Here is a 19,125-nt window from a genome sequence, read left to right on the forward strand (position 1 = left end):
AATTTTAACTTGCATTGACAGTGTAATTGCCTTCTGTATATATCTATCTATCTATATATATTAAAAGAATTGAATGACATAAACCGAGAAAAAAGGAAAAAGGTTTAATAGTATCACACGACCAGTTTCGGCTTTTTACAGCTTTCTTCAGGTGTTTTTATGTAAGAAAAGAAAAAACATTAAACATTGAAGATAAAAACTGTGAACAGCACAGGAAAGTCACTATACATATTTAATGTGAAAACATTATAGTTAACGTATTCAAAGCTGTTCCTTCGTTGGCCACATTGTTAGGTGAGTGCGTGTGTATAGCATCTCGTGAGCGCCAGTATTTGATCACAGCAGAATGACAGTCTGGGAGGTTATAGCTTAAATTATTATTTAAATGTACAGGGTTGAGAACGATTTCTCTATATTCAACTATTTTTCTCTCCAATTCGTCATGGCAACAGAAAATGTTGTTATTTCCTTAACAGAAGTTTTTTTTCAACAGAAGTATTTCCTTACTGAGTGTTCCTGGTAAGATTTATGCATGTATACTTGAAAAATGTTTGAGAAGGATTGTGGAAGCGAAGCTTGGTGAAGAACAAGCTGGATTCAGGCCAAATAGAGGGTGTCAGGATCTGATTTTCACTTTACAGCAAATAGTTGAAAAATCATGGGAATATAACAAGATCTGGAAAAGGCATATGACAAGGTGCCAACAGAGAGAATCTATTCAAAATGCTACAGCTATATGGTGTCAATGGAGCATTATATCAAGCAATACTAAGTCTTTATTTCAATTTTAAGTCAGCAGTTAGAATTGAAAGAAGTACAGTAAGATGGTTTAATGTTAAATCTGGTGTCTGACATGGATGTACTTTATCTCCTCTGTTATTCATTATCTATATGGATCACATTATGAAGGAAAGTGGTATTAAACCTGATATCAAAATTGGAGATGTTAATCCCAGCTCTTTGCTTTATGCGAATGATGTTATACTTCTAAATAAATCTGTTACAAGTCTGCAAGATTCCCTGACTAAATTGAATAACTGTTGTAATAGATATGGTATGAGGGTCAGCAGTAACAAGATAATGAAAATAGGCAGAAGCATTGAAAATATCAATTGTGAATGGAGAACCTATAGAACAAGTAGAACATTTCAGCTACTTAGGCACAATTTTTAGTGAAGATGGTAAATTAAATATGGAATAGACAACAGAATCAACAAAGCTGTATACAAGACAATGTTGAAACCAATTTTAACTTATGGATTTGATAGAAATATAAGATCTGATAATGTTGGAGTCTTGACAGGTAACAGATTGATTTGGAGGAAAATTGTAGATAGGATGTTAGTAATGATGTAAGTTGAAAATTTTTTCACTTGGTTAGACTATAAATTATATATTTAGTTTAATCCTTTATCCAAGTGTAAGCAAACAAACTTTGCACCTGAAGTATCTTCAGGACTGTGGCAAAGGTGTCTGCAAGATATTATACAGTTGTCTGCATAGCATTATACATGTCTGCAAGACATGTATAATGCTATGCATTGTTGGAAGGATCACTACCGAACCGGTTTCGACCTTTATTGAGGTCTCTTCAGTGGGAGCTAGATCCAGAGGTTATACCAAGGTTGAAGCAATGCAGAATTCATATAGAAGTCTAACAAGTGAAAAAACTTCCAACATCTTTCTCTAATCCAGAATAATTTAATAATAAGATGCTACACCTTTTGGCAACTCGTATATGGAAACATGACTTCTGCATTGCTTAAACCTTCATATCACTTCTGAGTCTGGTTCCCACTGAAGAGACCTCAATGAACGTTGAAACTTGTCTGGGTAGTGACCCTTCCCATAATGCATAGCATTATACATGTCCGCAAGGATATGTGCTTTGCATTATGGGATAGTAAGGCAAGTGATGGGAAGTCAGTCCACCTTTGCCACGAGTTACTCCAGTCCTGAAGATACTTCAGGCACAAACTTTGTTTGCTTACACTTGGATAAAGGATTAAACTAAATATATAATTTAATGAAGTACGTTTTTCATGTACGAGGTTGGTCTGAAAAGTTTTCGGCCTCACCCATAGATGGCAACACTATCAGCAAGATTTTTTTTTTTTTTTCCAAGTTGGTACATCTGTCATAAGCATCCATGGAGATTGCAAGTCATTTTATCAAGTAGTTTGTTTTATACAGCTGTCTGAAGCAAAAGTGTTTTCAGTATCCCTTGAAATGGATAAAATTGAGTATCGTGCAGTTATAAAATTCTTTGTAAAAGAAGGTTTAACGGCAAAAGAAATTCATTTGAAGTTCCTAAAAGTTAATGGGCACTCTTCTCCTTCATTTTCGACAATTAAGAAATGGACTGCCGAGTTTAAACGTAGCTGTACCAGCCTTGAAGATGATCCACGTGAAGGACGTCCAAAAAGTGTAACAACACCAGAAATCATTGATCAAGTGCACGATATGGTATTGGATAACCTGCGAGTCAAAGTGCATGAAATTGCTGAGACTATAGGCATTTCAAAAGAATGTGTAGGATATATTTTGCATGAAGAATTGCAAATGAAAAAGCTTTGCGCAAGATCGGTGCTGTGCTTGCTCACAGTAGATCAAAACGCACTTGCATGAAAATCTCTCAACAGTGCTTGGAGCATTTTAACAAGAATAAAACTGATTTTATGTGTTGATTTATTACTATGGATGAGACTTGTATTCACCATTACACACCAGAATCCAAACAGTGGACAGAAGCCAGTTGTTCGGCACCAAAGAAGAGAAATTCGGTTCCATCAGCAGGAAAGGTCATGGCATCTGTTTTGTGATGCTAAAGGCATTTTGTTTATTAATTATCTTGAAAAGGATAAAGCAATAACTGGGGAATATTATTCTGATCTTTTAACCAGGATAGACAAGAAAATTTGTGAGAAAAGACCTGGTTTGCAGAAGAAAAATCATCTTTCATCACCTGGCCACAAAGGTGTTTTGGCAATGGGAAAATTAACAGATCTGCACTATGAATTGTTGGAACATCCATCCTATTCCCCAGATTTGGCTCCCTCTGACCTATCTCTTCCCAAAACTGGAACTCTTCCTCGCTGGTCAGCTTTTTTCTTCGAATCAAGAGGTTGATTGCAGCTGTAGAGGGGTATTTTGCAGATCTTACTGAGAACCACTATAGGGATGGGATAATGGTGCTGGAGCATCGCTGGAAGAAATGTATTAAGGGAGATTATGTTGAAAAATAAAAATATTTTGAAATTATAAATTCGTTTTTCCATTGTTCGGCTGAGAACATTTCAGACCACCCTCATAGTACTATCATATCCTGTACATCCCTTGAGGGTACATGTCAGGAATTTGATGATGATGATGTGGCAGACTTTGGTAAAACTTCTGGAAACAATACAAAATGCATACAGGTGGAATTTAATAAAATATTACATTTTTGTATATTTACTGTAACTCAACATCAGCAGAGTTCCAGATTGGCATGTGAACATAAAGTGCATCAATGGAAAGAAACTGAACCTGAAAAATTGTATAAGTACTAGATTGAGATAATAGGTATTACCCAAACAAAGAAGACAAACACATGTGAGATTCTTGTAAGCAAATAATATAAGATGTTATATTCGGGCAATATTGATCAGTGGAAAAGTTGTAGCTGTTGTATTTAATAATAAATATGATAATAATTTTCTTAAATGGCAAGCAATATCAAGTAGAGTGATGTGGGCAAATATCAGAATGGAGAATTGGACATTGAAACTTATTTGCACCTTTGGTCCCACTTCTGTGGGAGTTCATTTTACTGAGGTTGAAGTGGAGGAATGTTACTATGAAAGAAGTAGAGGCATTGGAGAAGTTAGTTGATATAGTCGATACAGAGAAAAAGAAAAAAAAAGTTGGTCTTTGTTTAAGATTTAAACAGGAAATGATTATGTGACATTCAGAAATGTTTTGAGAAAATTTGAAAAAATAAGTTCAGCTGATAATAATGGTAAGTACCTAATGGACTTCTGTTAAGAACATGAACTAGTTATTATTAACATCTTGTTCCAACATAAAGATGTACACAAACTCATATGGAAAGAATACACAAGAAATAAGAAAAGCATCATTGACTTTTCTTATTTCACAATAATATATAGAAGATTTGACATAGGAAGTGATTACTGTTTTAGTTTTGGTGAAGCATGATAAAATTGAATATCATATTGAAAAGAAAAGTATGTAAGAAAGTTTTAAAATGAATTAAAGTTTAAGCAGCTTTCAGGCATGACCTGTAGAATCAAATACCCAAATGCTATTCACAAAAAAAAAAAAAAAAAATGCAAAGATTTAGAAAAACCAAAGCAAAACCAAGAATCAAAGCTTGGCGATTTTTTGACATATCCTAAAGAAAACATTGATTAGCTGATTCAGCCAATCAATCAACTTCACCACATATGCTTGTGGTGAGGTTGTCTAGAATATAAAAATCAGAACTGCATGGTGGACTCAGGAAGTTCAAGATGCAGTCAAGGAAAAGAAGAAAGCATATCGTTGGCAAGTAAGTCAGCATATGCACTGAGAGAATATAAAGTAAAATATTAGAATTACACTCGGGTGTTAAGAGAATAAGTTTCAGGTTTCTGTGACTCAAATTGGCAAGAAGATTGAGATATCATGCATTAATTTCAATTTTGTTTAATTATAAAAAAAACACTTAATTACAAAAAATAGATTTGTTGAAAAAAATTGTAGATAGTGGGGATATAAGTTTTTCATGTAGTACTATCATATCCTGTACACCCCTTGAGGTGTACAGGATATGTACATGTCAGGAATTTGATGATAATTTCAAAAAAAAAAAGTTAATTGGTTGCCACTGTAAGGGAAAAAAAGAGAAAACATTAGAAATAGGATTTGAATATTAGAAGCAAGCTGCTAGATGAGCATTTTTCCTCTGCTCTGTAACCCAAAAAATATTAATTCTCAGGATTTCAGACTTCAGGGTTAAAAATGTAATTTTATGAATCTCTGTATAAGTTTGACTTTTTAAATTTCTGGCTTCACATTACAGATGTTCAAAAGGTTACAGTGGTAATGAAATTTAGTTGAAAGTTTTACCTTTAACGATGTAGATTTATTTATTTTCCACTTATTTCCAAAAGTGGAAGTAAGTGGAAAAGGAAATTTCTCTGTAATTCTCACAATTTCTTTTTTATGGGTACTATGAAAGCCCCCCCCCCCTGATAATCATGCAGTCAGTTGAATAAATATAATTTACGAGCCTTTAGATTATTATTCTTATTTTTAACTAGAGATTAAAAAAATTTCAATTGAAAATTCATTTTGTATGGCAGGCATATTAAATGGAGTGATATAGGTAAACATCAAAATGGGGAACTGGACAGCGAGACTTTGTTCTGCCTATGATCCCCACAGAAGGTCCTATTAAGAAACAAGTGAAATTTTTGAAATCATTAGAGAAGGCAGCTGACACAAAGAAAAGTTGGTTCTTGTTGCAGATGCTGACTGCTAGGTAGAAAATGAATACCAGACATAGAAATGTTTAGCTAAAAAAATATATACCGGGTGATCCAAAAGTAACAGAAAAAGTAAAAATTCAATAATTCGAAAAGTATAGACAGTAGCATGATGCGGTTTTCACAGAAATGCACAGAAAGACATGGGATTTTTTTAATAACGAAAAATTTTATTGCCAGAATAGTTACATTTGCCACCGATAGGTGGCACTTCAGTTAAGTCAGTAGTTTGTACAGTGGTGCAGCACAGTTCGCAATGCAGCTAGGATTACAAATGTTCAATATGACGGCCGTCATTCATGAGAATGGACGTCAGACGTGGCATGATACCCTGCACAGCATCGAAGAGGGTTTCAGCTGTAATTCCTGTCACATGATGGTGAATAGCTTCTTTCAACATAGCCAATGATGTCGGCCGACCTCTGTACACCTGTGACTTCAAGTAGCCCCATAACCAAAAGTCATGAGGTGTAAGGTCTTGGAGACCTTGGTGGCCATTCGTGCGGGAAAGAGCGACTGAGGACACGGTCATCGCCAAATGTCAATCACAGCAGGTGCTGGATAGGACCTGTTATGTGCAGAGGTGCTCCACCCTGCATGAATATTACACTATGGAGCGCTTGCAAGGAGGGAATGATGCTGTCTCTTAAAAGTGCTGCATAACGCTCACCTGTGACAGAAACAGTTCGAAATGAACCGCTGTGGACTTCCTCAAAGAAAAAGGGGCCTATAATGAATGATGCATTGAACCCGCACCATGCTGTCACCTTTGGCTGATGCAAAGGGGTTTCCACAATGTGTATGAGTTCGCTCTCTCGCCCAGATGCGGCAGTTGTGTGCATTTACACTTCCATTAAGTGAAAAGTGCGCCTCGTCAGTCAGTAGGTTTCAGTTCCTGTACGTGTTGGATTTTGTAAGTGTACCTCTTGAGGATGATCCAGAGTGATCGCCACACAGTCCCGTACAAAATGCCAGTTAGTCTTGAAATTTCAAGTGCACTGTATTCTCCATCTGCGGAAGCTGCTGATTGTGTGTCGGTCTTGTGTTCGACCTCATGCACAACTGCAATAGCTTTTTTTTGGGTCTTCCGCTTCTTGCACGTGCTTCCAAACTGCCAGTGTCCTCAAACCTTTTCATCATAGCTATCAGTGAGGAACAAGACACTGGTCCCTTTCCACTTCTAATACCCCACATCGAATGATAGGTGCGCAAAGCCCAATTTGCACATTCGGAGTTCTGATAATACAGCTTAACTAAAAGTGCTTTATCTCGTAACAATAATATGCCTCACCTTGGCAGAACGTTTAACTTCGGTAATAAACGTTAAATGCTAAAAGTTTAACTTCGGTATTCACTACATCTGAAATTTGCGTTCCTCACAGTTTAGTGATGGGCAGCAGCTCCGGGACCGCTACAGCGCCACCTGTCGGTGACAAATGTAACTATTCTGGCAATGAAATTTTTCGTTATTAAAAAAAATCCCATGTCTTTCCATGCATTTCTATGAAAACCGCATCGTGCTACTGTCTATACTTTTCGAATTATTGAATTTTTACTTTTTCTGTTACTTTTGGATCACCTGGTATGTGTGTGTGTGTGTGTATATATATATATATATATATATATATTGAAGGAAAAAAGCAAAACTAATAATAAATGTAACTACTGTTGGATTGCTCTTCAGGACATGAACCAGTCGTTTCTAATACCATATGCCAGCATAAAGATGTGTATACATTCACACAGAGAGAAGATACAAGAAATAAGTCACATTGAATGTGTTATTCTTGATAGCTATAACTTTATGTTGGTTCAAGGATATGTAAGGTAATTTGAAATAAGAAGTGATCATCCTTTAGTTTTGTGTAGGATAAAATTGACTTTCATATTGAAAAGAAAAATTGTAAGAAAGTTTTAAAAAAAATAAAAATCGAGCAGTTATCAGAGGTGAACTATAGACGAAGGTATTTAAATATTATTCAAGAAAAAATTCGAGGGTTTGAAGGCAACAATCAAATCTTGGGGACTCAGTGGCAACAACTCTGATGAAAACATGATTGATTCAGCCAGGGAATCATGCAGTGAAGTTGTTTGTAAGAATAAAAAAATCAGAAATCCATGTTGGACTCAGGAAGTTAAAGAGGCAGTCCAGGAAAAGAAGAAAGCATATATAGAAAGTTAGTAGCTGGTTGATTAGAATGTCCTCTGAAGAGATATAGAAAGAGAGATGTAAGAAAATAAAGTAGTGTTTAAAAGCAGCTAAGCAAGTCATGGAAAAATTTTTGTAAGAATGCAGAAGATAAATATCACGAAAGTTGCCATATGCTTAGAACTGGCAGAAAGAGTACTGTAAAAGGAATGAGAGATGATAAAGGTGGCAAGAAAACTGAAAATAAAGATATTCTAGATGTCTGGAGTAATTGCTTTGAAAGATTGCTAAATGAAACAAAGAGTGATAGAATAGTGGTAAAAAACATTGAAAGGGAATACAGTCAGGGCACTATTCTTGGTACCACATAAATGGTACATTATAACAATAATGTACCATTTATGTGGTACCAAGAATTCAGAATACTACACTTACATAGTGGAAAAATACATCATATATATATATATGTATAGAGTTTAGTTGTAAGTTAACAGTTAGAATTGAAGGTGGTAGTACAAGAAAATTGTTAGATGTAAAATCAGGTATGAGACAACAGTGCATATTATCTTCACTGTTATTCATCATTTATATGGGTCACATTATGAAGTAAGGTAGGCCTGATATCAAAATTAAATGTAGTTATAATCAGTATGCAGTATATGTCTTCAGATTCTGCACTGTTTAGAAAGAAGTCAATAGGCATCCAATGGACAAGGTGCATCATGCTGCGTTACAAGTCGTGTTCGTAGCAGGTGTAAATTGGAGGAACATAATAATGCTCCCAAGTCAGTGCAACTATGTCCAGGTGAGATAGCTGTGAGAAGGGAACTGACAGAGTTTGAAAGAGGCATTGTGATAGAATGGCATGTTGCAGGCCTATATGTTTGGGAAATTGTTAACAAATTGGGTCATCCCAGGTCAACAATCAGTGATACCATACTGAGATGGAAGTGCAGGGAGTCAACTGCAAGTGCTACCTGCAGTGTACAACCCATCACACCCACTGAACATGATCATAAGTGCTATGAAAGATTATATGTAAAAACTGCCATTTGTCTGTTAACATGTTAAATGTGGAGTTCTGGGCATTGACTGGAACGTGAATATGCACAAAACATTCAGAACTGATGCTCACAACATAGGTTCCATAGTAGGACTGCAATATGCAAGCCCCATATTACCTGAATCAACATGTAGCCTCGTACAGCAAAGAGCATGTAGAGTGGAACGTGGAAGCTTGGAAAGCTATGTTGTGGAGAATGAGTCACGCTACGCCCTCTACTGAGTAGATGGATTGGTGTGCCAGATGCCCGGTGATACCATTTTCTCTTTCAGCAAGACAATGCACTGTGCTATAATGCTGCTGTAACTGTATGGTTTGTGGACATTAACATTACCACACTTGACTGGTCTCCACAGAGCCCTGATCTCAACCCTATTGAACTGTGGGATGAACTGGAGTGCTGGCTGCCAGTACTGCCTAACAACGTTCTAGGACCTCATTACGTGCCTACAGGAAGAATGGTCCAAAATTCTCATTGATTGCTATCATATGCTTGTGGAAAGTATGCCCTGTAGAATTGCTGCGGTCATCACAGTGAAGGGAGGTCTTACATCTTAAGGTAGGCACTATGGCGGTTTGTTCCTTACACTATTGTGTCCATTGACTTCTTTCCAAGCAGTGTATATAAGTAAATTGAATAACTTCTCTAATAAATTTGGTATGAATATCAACAATTAAAAGAAAAGACTAAGGCCGGAAATTTGAAAACATTAACTGCATACTTAATTTTACTTGTAGAAGAAATAAAACTTTTCAGCTATTTAAACAATTTTAAATGAAAATGGTAATTTAAGTATGGAAATAGACATCAGCATTAGCAAAGCTAGTATGGTAAGATATCAAAATACTAAACTAGCTATATACAAGGCAGTGTTTAAACTAATTTGAACTTATAGATCTGAGAGCTGGATTAGAAATAAAATAGTTGATCAGTGACTGTTAATCCCATATATCAGTTCTTAGAAAAATTAGGGGAGTGAACAGATGGCATCACTGGCAGAACCATATTAAAAATGAGGATATTAGAAAACTTCACATTGTTGGCATTCAAGATGAGAGCAGAGCTAATTTAAGGTGGTATGGTCACTTAAACAGAATGGGAGTGGAAAGATAAGCACAACAAGTGCTTTTTGTCAGGTGGCAAGAAAAAACCCAGCAGAAGACCAAAATCTAGGTGGATTGATACAGTACAATGTGAAATATGTCTATTAGAAGAGTGAAATATAAGATCTGACAGTATTGTGTCTTGACAGATAAACAGATTAATTTGGAGGAAAATTGTCAATAGGAAGTTGGTAGTGATGGAGACATTTCATCTAGTACTATCATAATATCTTATACACCTCTGTTGAGGGTAATATCAAGAATTTGATTATGAAAAAATCATATTTTCAACAGAGAAGAGCAGAATTTCAGCAGAGCTTACTGTGGAATTTGCTTGAACCTCACATGCAGTTTCACTTTATTAATTCAAGTTTGTAATACAAGTTTTATTTATTTATATTTATTCTATCTATTTTTGTTTCTCACCTGATATTGGTAAGTCTGATATAAGTAAACACTTTCAAGTGGTTTGCAGAATATGTAGTTTACTTAGTGCAGTGATGTTTTTAATAGTTAATATATCTTCACTACAAAAAAAGGACACATTTCATTTATAATTACTTTATATTTCAGATAATAAAAAGTGGCCCATAATTCACAGACAGGTTTAAAATATGAATACCTTTTTTGGTTATTAATTTTTTTCGTTTTATTTTTTTCAGGTATTCCAAGTAACGTTTGGGAAATTAATCGTGGAAAAGTTCACAACCCAACAAAAAACCAGAATTGTGCAATTTTATTTTGAAAATCAGTATTCGATTTCAGCGTTAAACAGAATGGGTGAAGAAAGATTAGCAAAACAGGTGTTTTCTGCCAGGTTGGCAGGAAAAAGACCCAGAGGAAGACCAAGATATAGGTGGATTGATACAGTAAAAAGTGTCTTAGATGATAGAAATATAAGATCTGATAATGTTGGAGTCTTGACAGGTAACAGATTGATTTGGAGGAAAATTGTAGATAGGAAGTTAGTAATGATCTAAATTTTTCATCTGGTACTATCATATCCTGTACACCCCTTGAGGGTACATTTCAGGAATTTGATGATGATTTCAGCGTTCTCCAGATCTGACATCTCCTGACTTATTCTTGTGGGCTACCTGATGTGTATGTAAACAAGCCCTGGACAATTCAACAATGAAAAAGAACATTTGTGCAGAAATTAGGGCACTGCAGCCAGTCTGTCATGGAACATTCCGTAGAAAGAGCCTGTCTTTGTGAAGCCAAAAATGGAAGGCATTTATGTGATGTGGTTTTTCATGACCAATAAAAAAAATCTCCAGGTTCTGTATTTCTTTATAACAAAAAAATAAAAATAATAAATAAAAAAGTTATTAAATGTTAAACCCCTTTTGTGATTTATGGGCCATCCTGTATTTCATTACATAGCTACAAATTATGCAGTCTATTTTAAAACTTAGTATTATTTCAGGAATGTTATATATACTAAAATAAAGAGTCAAAATGCTTCATTTCGGTGATGCAAAATTATGTAAATTAAGTGGATATTAAATCCAACATCATTTCAAAGCCAAATACAGAAACTATAAAAGTTTCATGCGAAAATTGACCAGAGAGCTAGCGGGAGTACACCGCCGCTATATTACGAGTTGCCCTAGCCAAACCTTATAGGAACTGACGACCTCTTTACGGCCAAGAGTTCGCTTACGGAAAATACACCTCTCCGATGCTTCAAGTTCCTTAGTACTGAGAGTTTTTGCTCTCTTCAGTTTCTACCTAGTCTCACGAAAACCGATGAGTTTTAAACAGCTGTCAGACTAGTGAAACCTATCAAAATGAACCAATAGGAGGCGAATATATGGGCGCTTTGAACTTTCGTCACTTCCTATAAGGTTTGACTAGGGCAACTCATAGTATGGCAGCAGTGTATTCCCGCTAGCTCTCTGTTCAATTTTCGCATGAAACTTTTATGGTTTCTGTATTCGGCTTTGAAATGATATATCGGATTTAATATCCACTTAATTTATATAATGTTATATATAGAATACTAGAACACTGCAATTTGTTTTAGTAACCAACAGTCAACTTTTACAGGATTTTTCTTTGTTATTGTTGTTACTTTCTTATAAATGTTACAGTGTATTGGAGGAAGTAGGCCAACATGATGAAACATGTTTCTGTATAACCTGATAAATTATTTTTCTTTTTTAATGCATATGTATGTCTGCGGGGAAAGTTTATTTTGCATCTCTTGCCACACTGATACAGTAAAATTCATGATAAGAGTTTCTTTTAGATATTCTTTGAGCAAAATGGTGCATGTGTGAAAATTTGTTATGATAAGAAAAACTGAGTTGTTTGACAAGTTAGGCAAGACAGACATCTTGTTTAGTTATTACTGTTCAGTTTGAAATAAAAACTCATTTAAAAATACATGTAAAACCTGTACTTGTGTGATTTATCTAGTTGATTTTGCTTGTTAGAAGTTGTATATTTTTATCATAGTTTATTATTTTTCTAGAATGGTAATTAATCAGAATTACAAGTAAGAAATTTTGTAATAGGGAACGAGGAAGTCGAAGAGAATATAGGGATTATGATCCTCGAAATCGCAGGGAAAGGTACAGTCCAGCTCGTCATGATTTGAGTCCCCCAATGAAGAGGATGAGAAGAGACTGGTAAATGCTGTTCATTTTGATTAAAATGAGCATTTATGTGATAATGTAAATGGGGGGGGGGAATTCAAATACTTTAAAATATTATTAGGACAAGAAGTTTTTGTTTTATTCTCTTTTTTTATTTTTGAGAATTAGGTTTGAATAATGGTGAAGTTATTATTTGGGATATATTATTACAACATGACTATTATTTTCTAGGAAATTACAACATATATTCATGAATTAAAATTATTATAATTATCAGATAACCAAAAAAGATTGTGTGGTTTTCAGTAGAGTTCACTGCAATGACTTGTTTTATTTTGTAGTGGATTGCAGAGTGCAATTTTTTATGTGCATTATAAGGCACAGAAATGCATCATTCAATGGGTGCACTCTAACTTGGTGTGTATTCTTTTTCTGTGACTTTGAACCCTTTTAAAATGTCACTTGAATCTGATGTAATTTGAGCTTGTTTGCTTTACGAATTTAAACTCGGTTTGAAGGCTTCATAAGATATGTGGCATTTGGAAAAGATGCAGTAGCAGAACTCAGAAATGGTTTAAAAAATTTGTTTCTGATGCACCATGTTCAGGAAGATCCTCCATTATTGATAATGAAGAATTATGTGGCACTTTTGAAAATAATTCTATATTAACTTGTCAAGAACTTTCATAAATGTTTAACGTGAGCAGTGAAACAATTCGTTTGCACTTGCATCAACTGGGAAAATTGTGGAAGCTAAGCAAATGTCCCACATGCATTATCAGATTACAATAAACTTCAAAGGCTATCAGTTTGTTCTTCGCTTCTTTCATGTCATAAAGATGAGCTGTTTTTGGATTACTTGCTCACTTGTGATGTAAAATGGATCTTCTACTCTAGCAGAAAACAAACTTATCATTGGTTGTCACTAAGCGATCCAGTATCACATACTTCAAAAGCACTGCTTCATTCCCAGAAGACTATGCTTTTTGTGTGTGGTGGACTGGAGCCAGTGTTGTCCACTATGAGTTTCTTGCTGCCGACCACAGTTATGGCTGAGATCTACTTTAGTGTGTGCTAAATGCATTACTTCAAAAACAGCCAGGACTAATTAATCAGAAGAAAGTGCTATTCTTACAGGACAACTCAAAACCTCATACTGCAAAACTTATCCGTGAGAATATTTGTGCTAGGATGAGAGATACTTCCTCATCCTCGTATTCTCCTGACATTTCTCCAAGTGATTATCACCTGTTTTTGGCACTAGATAGTCACATGTGAAATAGATAGTTCCGCAGTAAAATAGAGATTGAAGCGGAGGTTGCTAGGTTTAGGACTAATTAATCAGAAGAAAGTGCTATTCTTACAGGACAACTCAAAACCTCATACTGCAAAACTTATCCGTGAGAATATTTGTGCTAGGATGAGAGATACTTCCTCATCCTCGTATTCTCCTGACATTTCTCCAAGTGATTATCACCTGTTTTTGGCACTAGATAGTCACATGTGAAATAGATAGTTCCGCAATAAAATAGAGATTGAAGCGGAGGTTGCTAGGTTTATTACTTCTAAAGAAAAAACTTTTTATAAAAACAGAATTGACAAACTTGTATCTTGTTGGGAAAGAGTTGTAGATTGTGAAGGTGCTTATTTTAATGAATAAAACATTTTATGAAAATTTCTGCAGTTATTTAATTTTTATTATGAAAAATGATAGTTATGAATAGCCAACATATAAGCTTTTCTACCAATATAACAACACAATAAGCTTATAGTGTTACAAGCTCTTCCCTACTTCAAAGGTTTCTTTGCAATTTTAATCGTCATATAAAACAAATCAAATATTACTGAGAAAGTCTTGCATCTTACCTTCAGGTGTAAGGAAACAGCTAGATACACACACATTCAATATTGATACAGTGGTAGCTAGCTTTAATCAAAGCTGGATGTTAACATTTTTTTTTTTTTTCAATATCATTAAGACAAAAATCAGTGAATTTTTCTGACTATTTTTGAAGACACAGGCTGAATGCTATAATTATGGTGCCAAGAAAATAGTTTTAGATAGATAATAATAATAAAAGCCAAACTTTGAACTTTCTTATTCAGTTGTTGGAAAGTTTTCCCCGCTTGGTTAGACTATAATAACTTTAGTTTAATCCTTTATCCAAGTGTAAGCAAACAAAGTTTGCGCCTGAAGTATCTTCAGGTCTGAGGCAACTCGTGGTAAAGGTGGACCAAGCTCTCATCACTCCTTGTCTCAGTATCTCCCATAATGCAAAGCACATCTTGCAGACATGTATAATGCTATGCATTAAGGGAAGGGCCACTACCCAGACAGGTTTCGACCTTTATTGAGGTCTCGTCAGTGGGAGTTTTGCATTATGGGAGATACTGAGACAAGGAGTGATGAGAGCTTGGTCCACCTTTACCACAAGTTGTCTCAGACCTGAAGATACTTCAGGCCCAAACTTTGTTTGCTTACACTTGGATAAAGGATTAAACTAAATTTATTATAGTCTGACCAAGTGAAAAAAAAAAAACTTCCAACATCTTTCTCTAAGTCCAGAGTAATTTAATAATAAGGTGGTACGCCTTTTGGCAACTCGTATAGGTAAATATGACTTCTCCATTACTTCTGCCTTAGTATCACCACTTCTGGGTCTGACTCCCACTGACGAGACCTCAATAAAGGTTGAAACCGGTCTGGGTAGTGGCTCTTCCCTTAATGCTGTGGCCCATGAAGTTTTAACTGAGGCTTGACTGTTGCTATCACCCAGTTCCAGGGTGGGGGGATAATGAATGGCAATGCTGTAGCCTGTGAAGTTAACTGAGGCACAGCTGTTGCTGTTACCCCTCAAGATATGAGCGGCTCTGCTCGGTGGTGGGGTGAGCCTGCCACGATGTAGAGCCAACCGGTTCTGATAGTTCTTCTCAGTGGCAGGGTGAGCCTGTCCTGAGGGGAACAAAGCTGAGTTTTTGGAGTTTGACCTGTATTTAAACATTCAATAAAGGTCGAAACCGGTCTGGATAGTGGCCTTTCCCTTAATGCATAGCATTATACATGTCTGCAAGGAGATGTGCTTTGCATTATGGGAGATACTGAGACAAGGAGTAATGATAGCTTGGTCCATCTTTACCATGAGCTGCCTCAGACTTGAAGATACTTCAGTGCAAACTTTGTTTGCTTACACTTGGATAAAGGATCTAAATTTATTATATTTCTTATTCAGTATTCCAGAATTTAAACTTATAAATGCAAAACATAATCTTGCAACATCTGTTAATACCCAAAGGTTTCTGTTTAGGTTTATAACCACAAAGGTTGAGGTTTATAACATCATTTTAATGAACAAAAGAGATAAGATTAACACCTTCAATTTTAATATTAGGTTTAATGCCATTTTTTTTCATAATGTTCATTTTAGAAATTATGGAATTTACAATCATGTTATAAATAACTCTTTGAATTTTCTGACATTTCGATCTTCATATTAAGATCATCATCTGGAGCATATACAACTATACAGGACAAGCTGAGTTACATTACATACAGTAAGCTAGAGAAACATGATTGTTTCTCTAGTTTGATCAGATTGATCAAATCATTGTTTCTCTAGCTTACTGTATGTAATGTAACTCAGCTTGTCCTGTATATTTGTATATGCTCCAGATGATGATCTTAATATGAAGATCAAAACGTCGGGAAATTAAAAGAGTTATTTATAACACGGTTGTAAAGTCCATAATTTCTAAAATGAATGCTGATCACCGTGAAACAATAAAAGAAAGAATTCTTTCATAATGTCATCAAGATCAATGTTTTTTAAAGTGCAGGTCACAACCCATTAGTGGGATGCGAGATAATTTAGTGTGTCACACCAGCTTGCGCTCATTGTAAAAAATGAATTTTTATACAGTCTTACTGATTAATCGTAAAGATCGATAATTATTTCCATACTTTTAAACTCAGTACTGCCCTTGCAATCACTTGGTAAAAAAAAAGTCTTAAAATTAATCTATAAACTCTTACCATGACTCTCTTGCTCTTTGACAAAACGTCATGAAATGTGACATCAGAAAAAATATTAATTTTTTATTTAATTATTAATAAATTCATGTATAATATTAGCCTTCTGTTATGTGACAAATGATAACTAACACTGGGTTTAATAGGTCATGATAATATAGATATTTAAGCCAACTCTTTTGCTACATATGATAGTGACTTCTTCTGGGTTAGGAAGAACAAAAAAATAAAATAAGTGGTAAACGTGAACCATTACATAACTAAAACCAAACATGTAAGAATTATTACACAAAAGTAAAAAAAACAGAAAACTATCTTTTAAAGCATGACAGCTGGCACAGGTCAAGTCATTCAGTAGTATGCATGATAATTGATAGAATAGTTAAAGTCCGATATGTGGAAAGATATAATAAATGACTTCCAAATGTCACATAAAATCATTCCTTGGTTTCTTTTGAGTGTGCCTTATGCCTTATTAGCAGTTAACCATTATGGCATCTTTGATGTTGCAGACACTGAAGTCTTCTATGTCAAGCATGGAGCTCTTGTCCCATTCAGTATTGTGGAAAAAACCCTACTGCCCATGACCGGCTAACTTGGCTATGGCTTAGGAAGATCCTCAAATTCCTCAAGCCTTCGACGGGAATCGAGCCTGGGACACTCCTTCCCCACTCCTAGCGCACAGCCACTAGGCTAACCGTGTGGACAATTTTAACCATGAATATGCAGTATGGAAAATTCCTATATAGTTCTCACATTTAGTTTTATTTTCTTTTTTTATAGATTGGAATTCTGAAAACCTACTCCAATCACCCAGAATGTGATCCTCTTATCAAACCTTCTGAATTATGTAGTGCAGTCACTGTAAAGCTTTCATATCTCCATATTTGAGCATTTCTGTCGATTACCATCTACACCAGCTGCTTTTCCACATTTCAGGTTTTCGATGTTTTTTTTTTTAACTCAAGTATTGATATGTACTCTTGATGGCATTCCTCTTGAATATTTTCTTCCAATATTCTATCGCTGTATGATTTATTTAGCTATCTTTTAAAGTAATTACTTCAGACATCTAGAATATCTTTTGTTTTCATATCTCCTTCATCATCTTTAATTCCTTTTGTAATACTCTTTACTCCATTTCTAAGTATTATCAATAGCCTTTAGAATGTTTTGCCACCTTATCAATATTTATCTTATGCATTCTTACCAAAGTCTTCTCATAACTTTTGTTTTGCTGCTTTTACATATTGCTTTGCTTTCTTACATTTTTCTCTGTATTCTCTCAGAGCACATCACATGCTAACTTTTTTGTCAGGAACTTTTGATATGCTTTCTGGGTCCATTATGGAGATCTAATTTTTTCTATCATTGCAGACAACCTCACTATATGCATATCTGTCTTAGTCAATCAAACAATCAATGTTTTCTTTAGGATATATCCAAAAACGCCAAGGTTTTTAAAATCTTTCATGTTTTTTTGAATGATATTTGTGTATTTGAGTTCACAGTTCATGCCTGGAAGCTGTTCAACTTTGATTCATTTTAAAATTTTTTAAATTAATCTTTTCAATGTGATATTTTACCTGTTCAAAACTAAATGCTAATCACTTCCTGTTTCAAATCCTCTGTTACAGACTTGGGTCCTGATCCCAAGTCAAGACACAAGTCCGTAACAGAGTGAATGAGACTATGCTGGAATGTGATATTAGTATCAGGTAATTTCAAAAATAATGTCATATTTAGCTTTAAGTTTTGAAAGTCTATAAAAGATAAATCACTTACTAATTTAATCAAGTATATATTCTCTTTGAATCAATAACATTCTTCCAACATTGCAAAAGTTTCATAATACCATTTCTATAGAATTCAGGAGGTTTGAAGGCAATGAAGTCGCATAGGCTCAATTTTAATGCCTCTAATGTATCGTATTGTTTTTCATTAATGAAATCTTTTCAACTTCAAAATAAGTGATAATCTGAAGGTGCAAGATCAGAAGAATATGGAGGATGTGGAGGTTTTCCCATCCAAGTTCCTCAATTTTAGTACAGGTGATTCTTGCACTATGAGGGCATGCATTATCATGGTGAAAAATAACATCCTTTTGATTGACCTGTGAACACCTCTTTTCTTTCGGTTTTTCATTCAGTTGATCAAGTTCACAGTATACTTGAGCTGTGATTGTTTGATTTTGTGGCAAGAGTTCAAAGTGTATAATACCAGCCATATCCCACCAAAAGCTTAACAAAACCTTCTGAGTGAAATTCTTGTTTTGGCCAAGGTTTAGCCTGCTCCCCTGAATGAACCCGCTTCCTTCTGCACATAATGTTCTTCTACGAGGGTGGTCTGAATAGTTCTCGGCCTAACAATGAAAAAACGAATTTATAATTTCAAGATTATTTTTATTTTTCAACATAATCTCCCTTAAGACTAATACATTTATTCAAGTGATGTTCCAGCACCATTATCCCGTCCCTGCAGTGGTTCTCAGTAAGATCTCAAAAACACCCTTCTACAGCTGCAATCACCTCTTGATTCAAAGAAAAACGCTGACCAGCGAGGAAGAGTTTTAGTTTTGGGAAGAGATAGAAGTCAGAGGGAGCCAAATCTATGGAATAGAGTGGATGTTCCAACAATTCATAGTGCAG

General features: G+C 35.1%; 1 protein-coding gene across 5 annotated transcripts in view; it reads left to right on the forward strand.

Moving 5' to 3' along the window:
- The window catches only part of Ars2 (arsenic resistance protein 2), a 394,921-nt gene that overhangs the window by 28,597 nt on the left and 347,199 nt on the right, over positions 1–19,125 (forward strand). For all 5 annotated transcript variants that reach the window (XM_090407032.1, XM_090407029.1, XM_090407033.1 and 2 more), the window contains exon 3: positions 12,370–12,483. In XM_090407032.1, coding sequence (XP_090263158.1) covers positions 12,370–12,483 — 114 coding nt within the window. The remainder of the gene's footprint in view (positions 1–12,369; positions 12,484–19,125) is intronic.

Source organism: Typopeltis vanoorti, chromosome 17 (genome assembly GCF_054136105.1).
Source record: "Typopeltis vanoorti isolate ZY-2024b chromosome 17, IOZ_Tvanoo_1.0, whole genome shotgun sequence".
In the NCBI taxonomy this organism is placed as follows: Eukaryota; Metazoa; Arthropoda; class Arachnida; order Uropygi; family Thelyphonidae; genus Typopeltis; species Typopeltis vanoorti.